General features: G+C 41.7%; 1 protein-coding gene across 4 annotated transcripts in view; it reads right to left on the bottom strand.

Moving 5' to 3' along the window:
* LOC145400272 (uncharacterized) overlaps positions 1–13,808 on the bottom strand; it is a 15,955-nt gene extending 2,147 nt beyond the window's left edge. For 2 of the 4 annotated variants that reach the window (XM_080272830.1, XM_080272832.1), the window contains exon 1: positions 13,676–13,808. In XM_080272830.1, coding sequence (XP_080128956.1) covers positions 13,676–13,686 — 11 coding nt within the window. In that variant the 5' untranslated portion in view covers positions 13,687–13,808. Of the gene's footprint in view, positions 1–12,878; positions 12,987–13,675 lie in introns of those variants that run through there. The other 2 variants (XM_080272831.1, XM_080272829.1) reach the window with 2 other exon arrangements.
* Positions 13,809–15,000: the final 1,192 nt, after the last annotated feature.

Below are 15,000 nucleotides of genomic sequence, written 5' to 3'. Positions count from 1 at the left end.
ATCTCTCGAGCAGAATAAATGCTGACTCAATTATTCGCGTAGTTTTCAGTGAAGTTAATTACATGAAATTGCGGGGGGGGGAAGGGGGCAGTTTTATATGGTTTGAAAATAAGTCATTAGTACAACACTGATATTCGTGTATCTCATAACAAACTATATGCCTGGAACACTTAATACCACTTATGCCACTTAATACTATTGTGTTCAAAGAATCGTCGTTGAGAGTGGCTACTGATCATTTAAGATATCGTTGGCCCCTACTGTGATGTACTCAGTTAATCGTATATACCGTACGGTATCAATTGTATGCTGTCGTCATTACACAACGCCGCATATTTCCACATCATCCCTCATGAAATTCCCGTCCTGACAGTTCCACAATACGCAAGTACCATCAAAATACCGATTTTTTTTTTTTTTTTTTTAAGAGGTCGGACAGACGTGTGGCTGACAGTACAGTAGATTAAACTGGCATTGTAAATGAAGCTTATATTGTCATCAGTATCCCCAGCCAATAGTAAGACTGATACACGAGACGCTTCTTTGCATGCTGAAATTCGAACTTGATTAAGCACTTCAATCCGATGACGTAGTTTTATTGTGTTCATACTATTTCACACAATTTTATGGTTAGGAGAGACGTTTCGAAGTGGATGTGATAGATACGACCTGCATTTGTTTTTAGTACGAGAGATATTTTGTAATATGAAATAATAAGATCATCAGATAAGAAGCAAAAACTATAAAAAGTACTTTACCGTACCGAAGGGGTCTCTCAAGATCTGGTAAGGTGATATGCATACAAGATTTGTATGACATTTTATTTCAGCCATACCGATTTTGCTATAGTTACTTCATTTCATGTTCTATTTAGGTGACTTTGGCTCTTTCACGTCCATTCAGGTTAGCCCACAATATTTAAAGTTTATTACCGGTAATCCTTCAATAAGCAAAATATTATCCATTTCCATGTAGTTTCTCAGACGTGGTTTTTGCTATTATTATTATTACTATTATTATTATTATTATTATTATTATTATTATTATGAGGGGGAGCTCACCATCCACTCACTCGATGTAGTGCTGCTCTTGGGTGGCTGCTTTTTCCTCTTTTCCTTCCTTCTTTCCTTCCTTCCTCTTATGTCCTTCTTTCCTTATTTCTTTCCTCTTCCTTCTGTCTACGGTTGACTCTAAGCTGAGTGACAAGGCAAATGGTTTCCTGTACACCAGGAAACCATTTACTACGCTGGGTGGTAGCCATATAATCAAATTATGGCGCCTGGTGGTTTAGTGGGCAATTAAGGGGCTCCAATCGGACTGAGCCGATGCAGGTTTATATCCAAGGGATGGTTAGAGTTTATTATTCACGTAATGCCACTCAAGGATGAGTGAGCCTGGTCACTCTCATCTTGCCTGGCCCCAGGGTCCTGCGCTCCTCATGGGGCATCGCAGGATTGGATGATGATAATGATGATGGTCTTTGGTTAGATTCATGTACCGAACGGTGAGAATGCAGTCAGTGTATACTCGTATATGGCGGTAAACTGCAGTGCATCGTATATGTGATCACAGTTAAGACAATAAAGTGTTATACGATTAATAAATAAACTGTCCTCGATGAAGTGACTTGAAACGGTTTATGTGGTATCTGGCTAGACCGCGTGCCAGAGTTGGAAATAGAAGATAAGGACACGTACCGCTTAGTGAGACTGGAACTGTTCTGTGAATTGGTATGACAATATAGCATTCATTTTGTTTAATATGGAGGATTATTCTGTGTTCCAAGTGTTCTCTAGTACTGCATATAAACAGTGAGGGCGCAGGAAGGGCCTCTGGTGACTGCTAGAGTAGCTATGCTCTTGGGTCCCATTCATAAAAGATCCCATCAGATTTTTATGGTAGGTCCTAAAGAGGCCTCCACAGCAGTTAAACATAATCAGATTTTTTTTACGGTGAAATATTTGGTAACTGTAAAAGTTGGGACAGGCTTATATACAAGCAGCCTCATTCACAGCGCTTGGAAGAGTTTATATATAGCATCCCCAGTGGTGTAGTCGGGCTGGGTGCGGACACAGGTGGCCCGCTCGGCTAAATAAGGTGCACCGATCTGCTGGCTCCACGACTACCTCTATTTTATTTTGGTTCTGAGGCCGTCTGTCTGGTGGTTTCAAGGTTTCACTTCTGGGCTGCATTTTCTCCAACCACGGCCATTGTAGGTGAAGGGGTGCGGTGGAGGGCGCATCAGGTTCCACGGACGTGATCCAGAAAGGGTACTCCTTATCACGAGAACAATAGACAGAGTGTTGTTTAGAGACGGAGTGTCGACTTAAGCCACACTGCCACCAGCACTACATAAGGACACGATTAACTCATTAATATTATTTATGCTGGTTATGAAGGCTGCCTTGCTCAACAATTACCCTACATATGTGGAGTACGTACTTTGGGGTGACAGTCTATGTTGATAATGTTGTTAGAGGCAGATCGTATGTTCTATGACAGAGAGGGGAGTAGCATATTGATGAGAAAGAAGGAAGAGAAAAAAAGTACTTGAGAAAGTGTGAGATATGTGAGGATAAAGTAACCTGCGGGAGGTTCTGTCACAGCCATCCTGAGCTGGGAGATTCTCTGAAGGGTACAAGGCGTCGAAAATGATGTTGTTGATGATGATGATGATGATGATAATGATGACAGTCTTGAAATATTGCTGAATGAATGGGCGCCTAGATCACTGAGTAGCTGACGAAGGCGACTGTAAGGAGTTCTTGTGCTCCTGCAAACTGACATTTACTGGCATCGTGACACACCGGTACTGTAATTACGACCCGTCTGCTTTGGTGATGATGTCGCAGTGATCGAGGAGACAGTCCTCCCGGTGGCAAGAGAGACATCATGGCTCTTCTATTTTAGCGATTCATCTTTCGTATTACACTTAATTTACATTTTTGTATCCTATGTATGGCTCTTTAGAGATCAACACAAATTATACAAAATGATATCAACGTACAATGATTAAATATGTAGCAAAGGAAGTATTATATCTTTTTTACTCTAACTTGGCCTGAAGTTGCTCTCTTTCTATTTGGAATGCTGAATTATAATAGACAAACATTTGAACTTGATGCTAGCCACGCAGAAGCGCTGTGGAAAGGACGTAGAGCCACAACATTGTGTTACTCTGTCACCGAACTACGTAAAATAAGCTGCAACAGGACAAAAACCTGGGCCAAGTTAATATAAGAGGAATATTTTGCACATTACTCCTCAGTACTATCTTGTATTTTGTCTATAACTTTTTAATATCAACATGTCTTCCACCACTAACATGCCAGATATTATAAAGGTGAAATTGGTACACAAATAGCAATGGGAATGTTACTGCTGTCTCTACAGTCAAAGCGCATATGCCTCACTGTCAATGTCACTGTCGCCATTATTCATTCCCAGCCGCCATCACCACCATCAGTCACACGGGGTAAACAGGAGAGCCAAGTATAGGGCTGGAGCAACACTGAGACCGCCTCGTGTGACAACTTGTTCCTTATATGACTGCTGAGCTGTCCACAGTAATGTGCTGTTTTATATGAAAATTTGTTACGATGAAATTAATACTCAGAACGAAGCAATTTTCCGCCTTAGTTGGTTGTAACGCAAGAGGATCAAACTTCGAAAAAATGGAAAGAATAGAGATCAAAATATGAAGCATGGTTAGTTTTGAGTATTGGCTCGCTTATTTATTAGAACAGTCATTCAGTTCTGATGTAACAATTCTGAAAAAAAAAAAAAAAGGATAGTTAATGTATTCTGTATGAAAACTGATACCTAAGAACCAACAGGTGATACAGCAGTCATTCTAGGGGTCTCAGCCTTTCAGAATGAGGTAAAAAAGTTAATCGCGAAGAAGGAAGAATAGGTTTTTGTTAACACTCCTGCTGTATTCGAAACTAGTAAGGAGAGGTTTGAGTTACTCCTCTTGCTGTGTCCGAAAATTGCAAGGATAGATTTGGATAAATATTATTGCTGTATCCGAAACTAGCGAGGAGAAGTTTGGTTAAACTCTTGCTATATCCAGGGATAGGTTTGCTTTAATATTCTTGCTGTATCCAAAATGTTGGCATCTACTTAACTCATTGAGGTCAGGGATGTTTTTTTTTTTTTTTTCCGTTTTATTCTTGCTTCCTCCTGACTATTTTATTCAGCTTGACAAAAAATTTTACTAGAGGCGTTAAAAGTGGCAGTAATCTTTCCCAAATTGCATGAAGTCGTCTGGCAGCAGCAGCAAGAATAAACCCAAAGGGAACGTCATGTTAATTCGAACAGTTGAGGGATAATACTTTGACAGGTTAATCTTTCTATCATATCCACCCTTGACAGTGATGGACGCCAGTCCGCAGCTGCTGTCCCCCGTTTCTCATGCTTACCCTTTTCACTCCTGTGAAGTATGTTTTTGTTTATATTTGCTGTCTCCAGGTGTCTTTATTTACCGTACAGAACCTTATCAAAAATGAGGGATTAGATACAGCTTTCATTAACCCTGTCGGTACTAGACGTTCTTCCAGGTTTATATAATATTAAATCATGTGGATGTGGCAAACTAATACGTCCTCATACTGAAGGGGTTCATCAATGGAAAAAAATATTTGAATGGCATTACTGACATCAAAATTGTTATATATATATTTTTGTGTGCGTATCCTAAGCCTTTCTTTGGCCCTTTGACTGTGTAGAAACGCACTCAGCTGAATAAAATCGTCTGGCATTGACGACGCAAAATAGGGAGGTTGGACCATGGCACTAGTACGGTTAAGCAGAGGTGGGGAGAAGTTTTCGTAATATTTCACCTCTTTTGCTTCTCTCTTTCCTCTGCTGAGTCAGGAAGAAAAGTGCTGGTCATTTTCTAGGTGTGAAGTGGACACAGTGGTTGTGGGTAAATTTTTGTTCCTGAGTTGACCTCGCCCCTACCTCAACAACTGGGCCTTGACACAGTACCCACGACTTCAGCCGAATTCTCATTGGCACAGGAGGCTTCGTAACACTTTCTTTAACTAACTATTCTGATTATTCCGCCTCCATATTCTCCTTTAACTTACATTTTCACTACAGGTGCGTTTTCTCTCCGTTGAATAAGACCAACGGGAATTACTCAGAATATAAAACTTAGGTTCCAGCATCGTAGGGAAAATGGCACTGAGAATATTTCAAGATGTGGGAGCATCTCTTGGCGCGGCCCATTCAGTCACTCACGCACTTAAGATTTTCGGTAACAGGTTGTTTCACTCCTGAAGATTTTAGCGGTGCCCCTATTACGGCCCTCATTGTCTTGCATCCATCTAATACTTCTGTACTTGTTAACCTTTTGAGAGTGTAGAATTTAACTTTGATTAATAATGCTAATACTGTCAAGATTTAATCGGAGTATCATACCTAAGTTCGAATACTACAGTGAAAGCGTGAAGGTGCTGAGGAAAAAATAAGTCGCTGAGGAAATGGTGTTATGAAATCTTAGCGAACCGGACTATGGTGCTATCAGAGGTGGCCTGTATACCTGACAGGTGACTTACACCACACCTGATGTAAAACACACACACACACACACACACACACACACACACACACACACACACACACACACACACACACACACACACACACACACACACACACACACCACTACACAGCTTGTTGTCCTTAATGTACCAATTACAGAAGAAAGCGTTAGGCAAGTAAACAATGCGGGGAGTTGGGCGAGGCCGTGGCTGGCTAAGAATAGGCTTGGCTCCGTGGCCAGTGATGGTGGTGGTTGCAGTTGTGTTGGTGAAAGTGGTGGTGGTGGTGGTTGAGGTAGAAGTGGTGAAAGTGGTGGCGGTGGTTGTTGAGTGAAAGTGGTGGTGGTGGTATCTGTGGATGTGGTGGTGATAATGGTGGTACTGGTGGTGGTGGTGATTGTAGCAGCGGTGGTGATATCGGTGGTGTTACTGGTGGCAGTGGTATCGGTGGTGACTGGTGGTGGTGGTGCGTGTGGTTGTGGCGGTGATAGTGGTAGCTCTGGTGATGTGGCTGTGGTGGTTAGTGGTGACTGTGATGACATACACGATGATGTAGTGGCGGTAATGGTGGCTGTGGTAGTGTTGGTAGTTGTTGTGGTGTCTGTATTGTGATAGTAGTGGTGGTGGCGGTGGTAGTGGTGGTTGAGATGGTGTTGATAGTGGTGGTGGTGGTGGTGGTGGTAGTGGTGGCTGTGTTGGTGGTGATAATGGTGGTGGTGGTGGTAGTGGTGGCTGTGTTGGTGTTGATAGTGATGGTGGTGGTGGTAGTGGTGGCTGTGTTGGTGGTGATAATGGTGGTGGCGGTGGTAGTGTTGGCTGTGTTGGTGTTGATAGTGGTGGTGGCGGTGGTAGTGGTGGCTGTGTTGGTGTTGATAGTGGTGGTGGTGGTGGTAGTGGTGGCTGTGTTGGTGTTGATAGTGGTGGTGGTGGCGGTGGTAGTGATGGCTGTGTTGGTGTTGATAGTAGTGGTGGTGGTGGTGGTAGTGATGGCTGTGTTGATGGTGACAGTGACAGTGGTGGCTGTGCCGTGCTGGTGGTGCTGGTGGTGGTGAGCTGTTCTAATGCTTGTCCTATTCGCCATTACCATTCCTTACTGCTTCCTTTTTAACCGTTAACTCATTCCCTCCGAGGACGTCCTTTATATTCTTGCTTTCTCCAGTTGCAGTTATTTAACTTAGGGGGAATTTTTGGAACTACAGGGGTTATATATATATATATATATATATATATATATATATTTATCCTTGATTAATCCCTTCAAGACCAGATATCCTGTCTCAGTGAAATGAAAAATAGTCAAGTGGCTCTGACGTTTTCAGACTGAATGGATGAACGAACAATCAGCAATACAGTAATTATATACAACACTACATTTTATTCTATTTTCACAATTACCTTTTTTGCATGGCCATCACAATTACCATACCTCCACCACTGCCAGAACTAGTTCATGTACTATACTTAAGTCCCAAAGCAATTCCATCTTTTGGTAAACTGCACTATCCACCATAAGCAATAGGACAAGGATAAGTACTTTAACCCCTATCATGATATTCACCATCACAACAGTCATGATAACACCAATAGACCAACCGATGCATCTGTGTTTATTACCATAACAATAATTACGTGAAAACACAGTCCAAGAATAAAGCAACATAGACCACTAGGTACAGTATTCCCATAACGTTCCTTTGTTACCGTACCATTATTTACATGTTAAACATCACAAAACAGTTTTAATTATAAAGGTCATTATCAGGATTATTTATAAGGCTGACATTAAATTCATCAGTATTTAATTAGGGACGGGAACTTTCTCTACACCTCCGGCTGCTTGTCACTTGACCCTTCTTCTCGCTAGTTAAGGAATTTCCCTAACACCTATTCCTTACCAATTTATTTTGCATGCTGCTCATTAATAATCCTTCGTGTGTTTTTTTACCTTTCATGTTGGTGTTTAAAGACAAAAACAACATACAAGAAAGCAGTAAGGCACAATATGGAAAATAAATCGCTAAGGAAAAGGAATTAGGGAGCCTCCTTAACCGACAAGAATACGGGTCCTTGTCTCCTCATAACCGAAAACGCTCCTTTTAATTTTTTTTTTAAATCCAAGAAAGAAGGAATCAAAGGCCAGGGATGTGCAAATTGCTCCCTCCAAGAAAAAACAAAAACAAGTTAACAGACAGCCAAATTCAAGATCCATTCATTTCGAGATGCCTGGACACATTGCATTTGAAAGACTGGAGATCGTATGCAGTAGGAAAAACAGACAGAGGGAGACAGTTCCAGAGTTTACCTGTTGCATACATGAAGAACTGGGAGTAGCAGATGACTCTTGCATTAGAGAGTTGGACAGAAAAAGGATGAGAGTTTGTTGCTAGATGGGTGCTATGTGCCCACCGTGGTGGTGAAGGGATGCAAGCAAACAGTTCAGAGGAGCAGTGACCATTGACGTAGCGATAGAAAAGAGATAAAGATGCAACAGTGTGGCGAGGAGACAGAGGACGAAGGGAGCCAGTAAGAGGAGGAGAGTTAATGAGACGAAAAGCCTTTGACTCCATCCTATTGAGAAGAGCTGTGTGTAAGGAGCCTCACCGCACTTGAGAATTGTACTCCACACAGGGGGGAATAAAACCCGTGCATAAAGTCAACAACTGTGCAAGGGTAGTACAGAGTCGGCCCAGCACACCCAATCTCCTGGAAGCAGATTTTACAAGGGCGGTAAGATGATCTTTCCAAGATAAATCCCGAGAGAATGGAACCCCAAGTATTTTTAAAGATGATGCAGGATTGAGCTGAATATTGTTAAAATTTAGAGGGTACTCCTGTGGAAGATTTTGTCGGGTTGATAGATGAAGGACTTGAGTTTTTGATGCATTAAAAACAACAAGGTTAGTTTTACCCCAATCAGAGATATGAGCCAAGTCAGACATTAGGTGTGCCATAGCCTCATCCCTTGTTTGTTGAAGCAACTGTTAAGATGGATGCTGCGGGAAGTGAATGGAAAGGTGAAGGGTGGAATCATCAGCACATGAGTGGATTGGGTTAGATGTACAGCTTAGAAGGTCAATGATGAATAAAAGGAAGAGACTTGGTGATAGGACAGAGCCCTGAGGAACACCACTATTGATAGCTCGAGGAGAAGAACAGTAGCCGTCTGCAACAGCAACTATATAACGACCAGAAAGGAAGCTAGAGATGAAGGCACAGATAGAAGGATAGAAACCGTAAGAGGATTTATGCCAGACACAATCGAAAGCCTTTGAGATGTCAAGTGCATTGTCAAAGCTTTCACCGAAGTCCCGAAAGGAGGATGACCAGGAGTCTGAAAGGTAGGTGAGAAGATCGCCAGTGAAGTGTCCCTGACGGAACCCATACTAACGATCAGAGAGAAGGTTGTGATAGGAAAGAAGCTTTAAAAATTTTTTTTGTGTCAAGAATAGACTCGAAAACTTTTGAAATACAGAATGTTAAAGCAACTGGGCGATAGTTAGAGGGCTGGGAATGGTCACTCTTCTTTGGAACGGCTGCATGAGAGCAAACTTCCAGCAAGAAGGAAAGGTGCAAGTTGATAGACAAAAACGAAAGAGTTTACCTAGGCAGAGTGTAAGCACAGAAGCACAGTTCTTGAAAACAACAGGAGGGACCCCATCAGGCCCATATGCCTTGTCAGTACTGAAACCAGTGATGGCAGAAAATACTTAAATTGAAGACATTTTAATGTCAGCCATGAGCAAGTCAGAGGGGGGAAGAGATGGAGGGACAGCACCAGAATCGTCGAAGGTGGAACTGGAGGAGCAAGTCTGAGCGATGATTTCTGCTTTATCATTAGAAGAAATACCTACAGAGCCATCAGAGTGGAGAAGTGGAGAGAAGGATGATGAGGTAAAGTTGTTAGAAAGGTTTTTGGCAAGGTGCCGGAAGGAGTGGGAAGAATTCGAGTTGGAGAGTTGAGAGCATGTAGTACGGATGAAATTGTTTTTAGCAGAGCAGAGAACACTTAGCACGACTCCGGGCAGAAACATAAAAAAGATGAGATTCAGGGGTGGGTTGGCTCCGGTACCTTTTGTAGGCCTTCTCCTTGTTGTGGACAGCATTAGAACAAGCATGATTAAACCAAGTTTTTTTTTTCATTAGTCAAAGGATATGAGAAAGGAATGTATGAGTCCATGCCCAAGAGAATAACCTCCGTGATGGCCATGGCACACTCAGATGGCTGTCGGCCATGGAAGCAATAATCATTCCAGGGAAAATCAAAGAAGTACTGCCTGAGGGCCCCCCGGTCGGCAGCTCCAAGGTGCCACAACCGACATTTCTTTGGAAGGTCCACAGGCCGTACTGGAACAATAGGACAAGTTAAGGTAATAAGGTTGTGATCGGAGAAGCCCAACACAGGGAAAAGATTTACAACATAAACAGAAGGATTACTTGTAAGGAAGAGGTCATGTATGTTGGAACTCTCTCCAAGCGGTCAGGGATACAGGTAGGGTGCTGTGCAAGCTGCTCTAGGTCATTAAGGATAGAAAAAATGTATGCCTCTTCACCAGGTGGACCAGTTAAAGGAGAGGAGAGCTATTGGTGATGGTGAACAATGAAATCTAGAATGGAGATTTCAGAAAAAGAAGTCATTGGTAGGATGTATTCCATCTTAGAAGTAAGATAGTCAAAGAATTTTTCACAGTCAGTAGAATCTGAGAAGTAAACAGCACAGATACCGAAGACTCAGAAGCTTGGTTAAAAGACCATTTTTTGTTAATTTTGAACAAGAAGCGTAGTGTGTATGCCATGTACAGTTGTTTGGTGTTGAGTAACAGAAACTTGTATTGGAGAGTATGTTGGCCTACTCTCTGTTTTTCTGAAACACTGAAAAAGTTCCGTAAAGGGGGATGGTCAGGAACAAGTCCCAAGGGCTGATGAAACGGGAGCTCCAGCTCTCCCTGTCACCAGCTTTCCATCCACCTTGGGAGTACCGCCCTGCTCGATTGGTGCTAGGAAAACGCTGTAAAGAGAAAAGCCACTTCCTGTGACTTCCGCTAAGACCCATATACAGAAGTAGGTTTTATAAGTGTCGTAATAAAGCAAGTTTTCATAATTTGAACTCAGTAATACTGACGCATCTCACTTCGAAAGGCCATAGGATATTGACGGAAGAGAATAAAAATATGGTGTATGCAATGAAAGGGTAAATGATGACGCTGGTGTTTCAAGTTGCACCCTCAAGAGATAGTATCCATCTGTTTATCTGACTTTAGCTCTCAGAGGTGACCACAACTATGCCCCTTTTACTCTAACTTGGCCCAAAAATGCCATCTCTTTGTCTCGAATACTGAGATGAAACAATAAATTAACACTCGAATAATGTGCTAGTCATGAAGAAGTGCTGTGGAAAGGATGTAGAGCCTTTGCATTGTTTCTTTCTGCCACCGAGCTACGTGAAATTAGCAGGAAAACGACAAAAATCTGGATCAAGTTAGGATAAAAACGTATAACACCCATTCACTTCTCCATCGAAAAAGCATCTCTCCTTCCCACCACTCCAAGCTGCCCACCCTCATGTATTTCTTCCACCTCGTCTCTTCGGCCTTCCTCACCTAAATTTCCCTCCACTTTTCTTTTGAGTGTGGTTTTTCCCTTAGTAGTGGCCTTTGAAACTTAGCCAGCATCACAGTTTACCATTTTCCGTCTTCCCATCAAAGACTGGAAGAAGAGTTGGAGGGATACCTAAGAGGATCAGTCATGCCACATTATTATATGAGGGTTCTTACTTGTTAACTCTCATGATAGAGGCAGCTGTATTACTCTGTTCCAGCTTATGCCAAACGATTTTATTCACGTGAAAGTGTAGCAGCCTGATGGTGTTAATTACAATATCCATGCACTATAATAACAACAGTTCATCTTCACCACCACCACCACCACCAGCATCCCCGGCTCTAAAGCTTTCTCCCTTTCGTCATGGCCTCTTATCAATCAACAACATGAAAAGCTACGCTATGTTTATTTTGCTCGTAACTAAGCTTAGAATAGTCATCTCACCATCTTTAGTGCTGAACTGTAACAAGAGATTAACACGAGAATATGGTGCTTGTCACGAAGAAGAGCTATGGAGAGGATGTAGAGGCGCATTTTTTTTTTTTTTTTTTTTTTTTCCAGAGCCACAGGAAATAAGTTGCAAAAGGACGGGAATCTCCGCCCGGTTAAACTGAATGAACTACACACATTTTATTAACCTTAGATATACACATGATAAAGAGAGAAGGTCAATTATTGATTCCTGTCAATAGGTTTACATGAGTAGTCCATTTTATATGGGCAAATTATAGTCTTCAAAGAATCTAAGCACTTTCTCATGACTAGTACCATATGCCACAGCCAATCTTTTGTGGCAGTTTAGCTTAGAGATGGATTTTTTTTTTTTTACCACGTTAAAGTAGGCGAAGTATAGATATTGCTTACATTATATGGACAAAACAAATATCTTTAACATTATTTTACTGGAGATACGGTTTCACTCATAACTATCACCACACTTATAGTACAGTCATCACTTTATTCCTGTGGCATTTTTTTTCCCTATTTTCTTCTTAATATAAATCTAAAGCATTTCCCCATCCTTTTCCTATTCAGCTGATGGCCAGGTGTAGTCAGAGTGGAGGGTGGATTTGATTGGTAACCAAAGAAATTCATTCCTACCCCCAAAATAAGGCTCTTCGAATTTCATGCAACCAATTTCGCATTTAACATGGGGGAGAGACTCAGTTCCATTAGGTGAAGACATCGATTACAGTACATTCACAACCTCCTGTCATCACTATCATCATCACTGTGTTCTCAGTCCTCGCCCCCGCCTCCCACAAGGGCTATACAGCCATCTCCTCCAGCCAAATTTGGATGGCACCCACGCGGACACACGGATCTATTTCACTTTTGTGCCCAGCAGGTGATATATCTAAAATTCTCGTATTATGGAAGTTCAAAGATGGTTGTAGTTTCGTCCGATAAACTTAAAGAAGGCGTAAGTGCAATAGGTTTATAGGTTAAGATATAGAAAAGGTATATTTATATGTAATGAGCTGGAGCCTGCTATTTAAACGTCACTCTGGGTTGGCAAGGGATGTGGACAGAACTATTTTGGCGTCACTCTGCCTCACTGACGAACTTAGACTACCTCCCCCGCTGCCTGTGCTTTGGGAGTTTCAACACACATCGAATCAACACATTATAATATTAGTGCAGTAATAACTGGAGTAACCAGTTGTCAAGAATGTAAATGCGTAGAAGTGTGAAAGAAAATTTTTAAAGCTTTCAAGTAAGAATTATTATTACCTGTGTGATTTCTTCCCTACTGAAGCGCCCCTCTTCGATAGCATCTTGACAGTTACCTCAGTTTAGGCTGCGGGGGGAAGTTTGGAGGAACCAAAACAATTATACTGGAAAGAACTGTGTGTGACTTCATGATTCACAAAAGCTTTGGCAATTACTGATAGCCCAATGGCGTTTGGAGCACAAATTCAGAGATCTCCAGCAATATGAACCCATTGTAATTATGGGCATGTGCATGACCAGGTTAAGAAAATCTCTTCATAATATCATCCAGACATCATTTAAAACAATCCATAGGGTTGCTCTGTTTCCAAATCGTCACACCGTGGCTGTCTCTGTTGGGCATCATTCTTTCATCGAATGCATTCATTAACTGTTCCAAATCAACTTTCGGATGTGATATTAATGTGGATTTACGTTCAAAAATAAGGTAAACTTCGCATGTGAAGTTTATGGTGACGCTGCTGAAAATTCTGCTGCGTCTTAAGTTCTTCAGTGACTTTCACAGTTGAACCGCAGTCAAAAGTATTATTCTTGTTATACTGGTGTGAACATTTCCTTGGATCACAATAAAAGTGCTGTAAACATAATGTTGCTGATTATTACTATCGTTATTTTTGACGGAGTCCTTCACTGATGTCGAAAATCAGAATAGCCAGTCTTGAAAATATACCTGCTGACATTTTGTTTCCACTCGAATGTGGAGCATTGAAAAGCTAAATGGTGATTCTGGGGTATGGTCTTGGTATATTTGCAACAGTAAGCTGTCACTCGTGTTAGCTGATATGTGGTGCACTTACTTATTCCTCATGGTAGCGTCTACTCCGTGTGGCGAGTGAACTCCAACTGAGTGGCGGCTGGTGCCACCTGCCCGGCCCTGCTCTTGGCACTCTTGACATCAGGCGCCACCCCGACCACTGTCTTACTCAGCACCTACCACACTCACACTTTTTAATCGAATATATAATGCAGTTAATCTTACAACTACTAACTGTGTCAATAATACCTTATATTAATGCTTGTGAACTACGTAAATATATAAAAATCTGCCTTCATCAGCCCCCGCACACTCACACTTTTTATTCGGTACATCCAGTTATAATCCAGTGATGCTTATGGCTGTTTATTTTGTCACCAGTATATTTGACAACACTTGTAAATCACCTCAGTGAGTTACATATCATATTCTATGCACAGGTTCAAAACTACATCTATAAACATAACTTCCCTATCTTTCTGCAGTTTCTTCTCGAGCGGACTTGTTTACTTGCATATCCACGACCAAGAGAGGGACGAGGAAAAAAAAAAAAAACTGCAGCTGCCTGACGATTTGATTTTTTTTTAGGTACAGTTAGTGTCCAGTAACCCTTTCATGACGAGAGAACTGTCAACTATCTTATTCCTGTTGCCACAGTACCATCTTAGTTATCTTTGTAGTGCCTTCCTTCCGTCAAAAACTTAGCCCCTTCAATCGGATGACATATTTTTAAATCCTTCTTATATCCAGACGACTGAACTCAGCTAAGGAAAAATCTCTTGTTCTGGAGAGCTTAATCAATACTGTATCTAACCACTCCAGTGTGAACCATCTCTCCCAAGCTAAATAAATTGTCTGAAGGTGAAGGTGGCAGGAACAGAATAAAATTAAAGTCTGCGAAAATTGGCAAGGGAATGCAGGCTGGCCTCCGTACAGTTAAGTACAGTGATGTACTTCTGTGCGCAAATGCCATGGTGATGATTGAACATACAAGAATATAGGATTCTCAAATTTTGAGTTTGTATGCCTTGAATTTTGACATGATAAATCTCATCAAAAAACAAACAAAAGAGTGTGGAGGTATTTGCTCAAGGAACAATTGTGACAAGTTTGAAGGGAATGGGCGAAGAAATAATGTAAGGACACCAAGCTGAAAAGTTTTGGACGAAAGAGGGACACTGGAGAAATACAGTGAGTTTTGGAGACTGGGATGTGGAGACCTAAAAATATGTCGTGGTAAGGAAGGGGTTAAGAATGTCTCCTGCTCTGGGTCCACGTCCACCTGCCAGTGTGATTAAAGACAGGGGATAAATTGGATAAAGCCTCAGGTACAAGAATGCCTATACTTTATTCATGCTTCAGACGATT

Source organism: Coenobita brevimanus, chromosome 51 (genome assembly GCF_032717465.1).
Source record: "Coenobita brevimanus isolate Jiangsu-jjx chromosome 51, ASM3271746v2, whole genome shotgun sequence".
NCBI classification, from domain to species: domain Eukaryota; kingdom Metazoa; phylum Arthropoda; class Malacostraca; order Decapoda; family Coenobitidae; genus Coenobita; species Coenobita brevimanus.
Note: the sequence above shows the minus strand (reverse complement) of the source record. Positions and strands in the feature narration are given on the sequence as shown.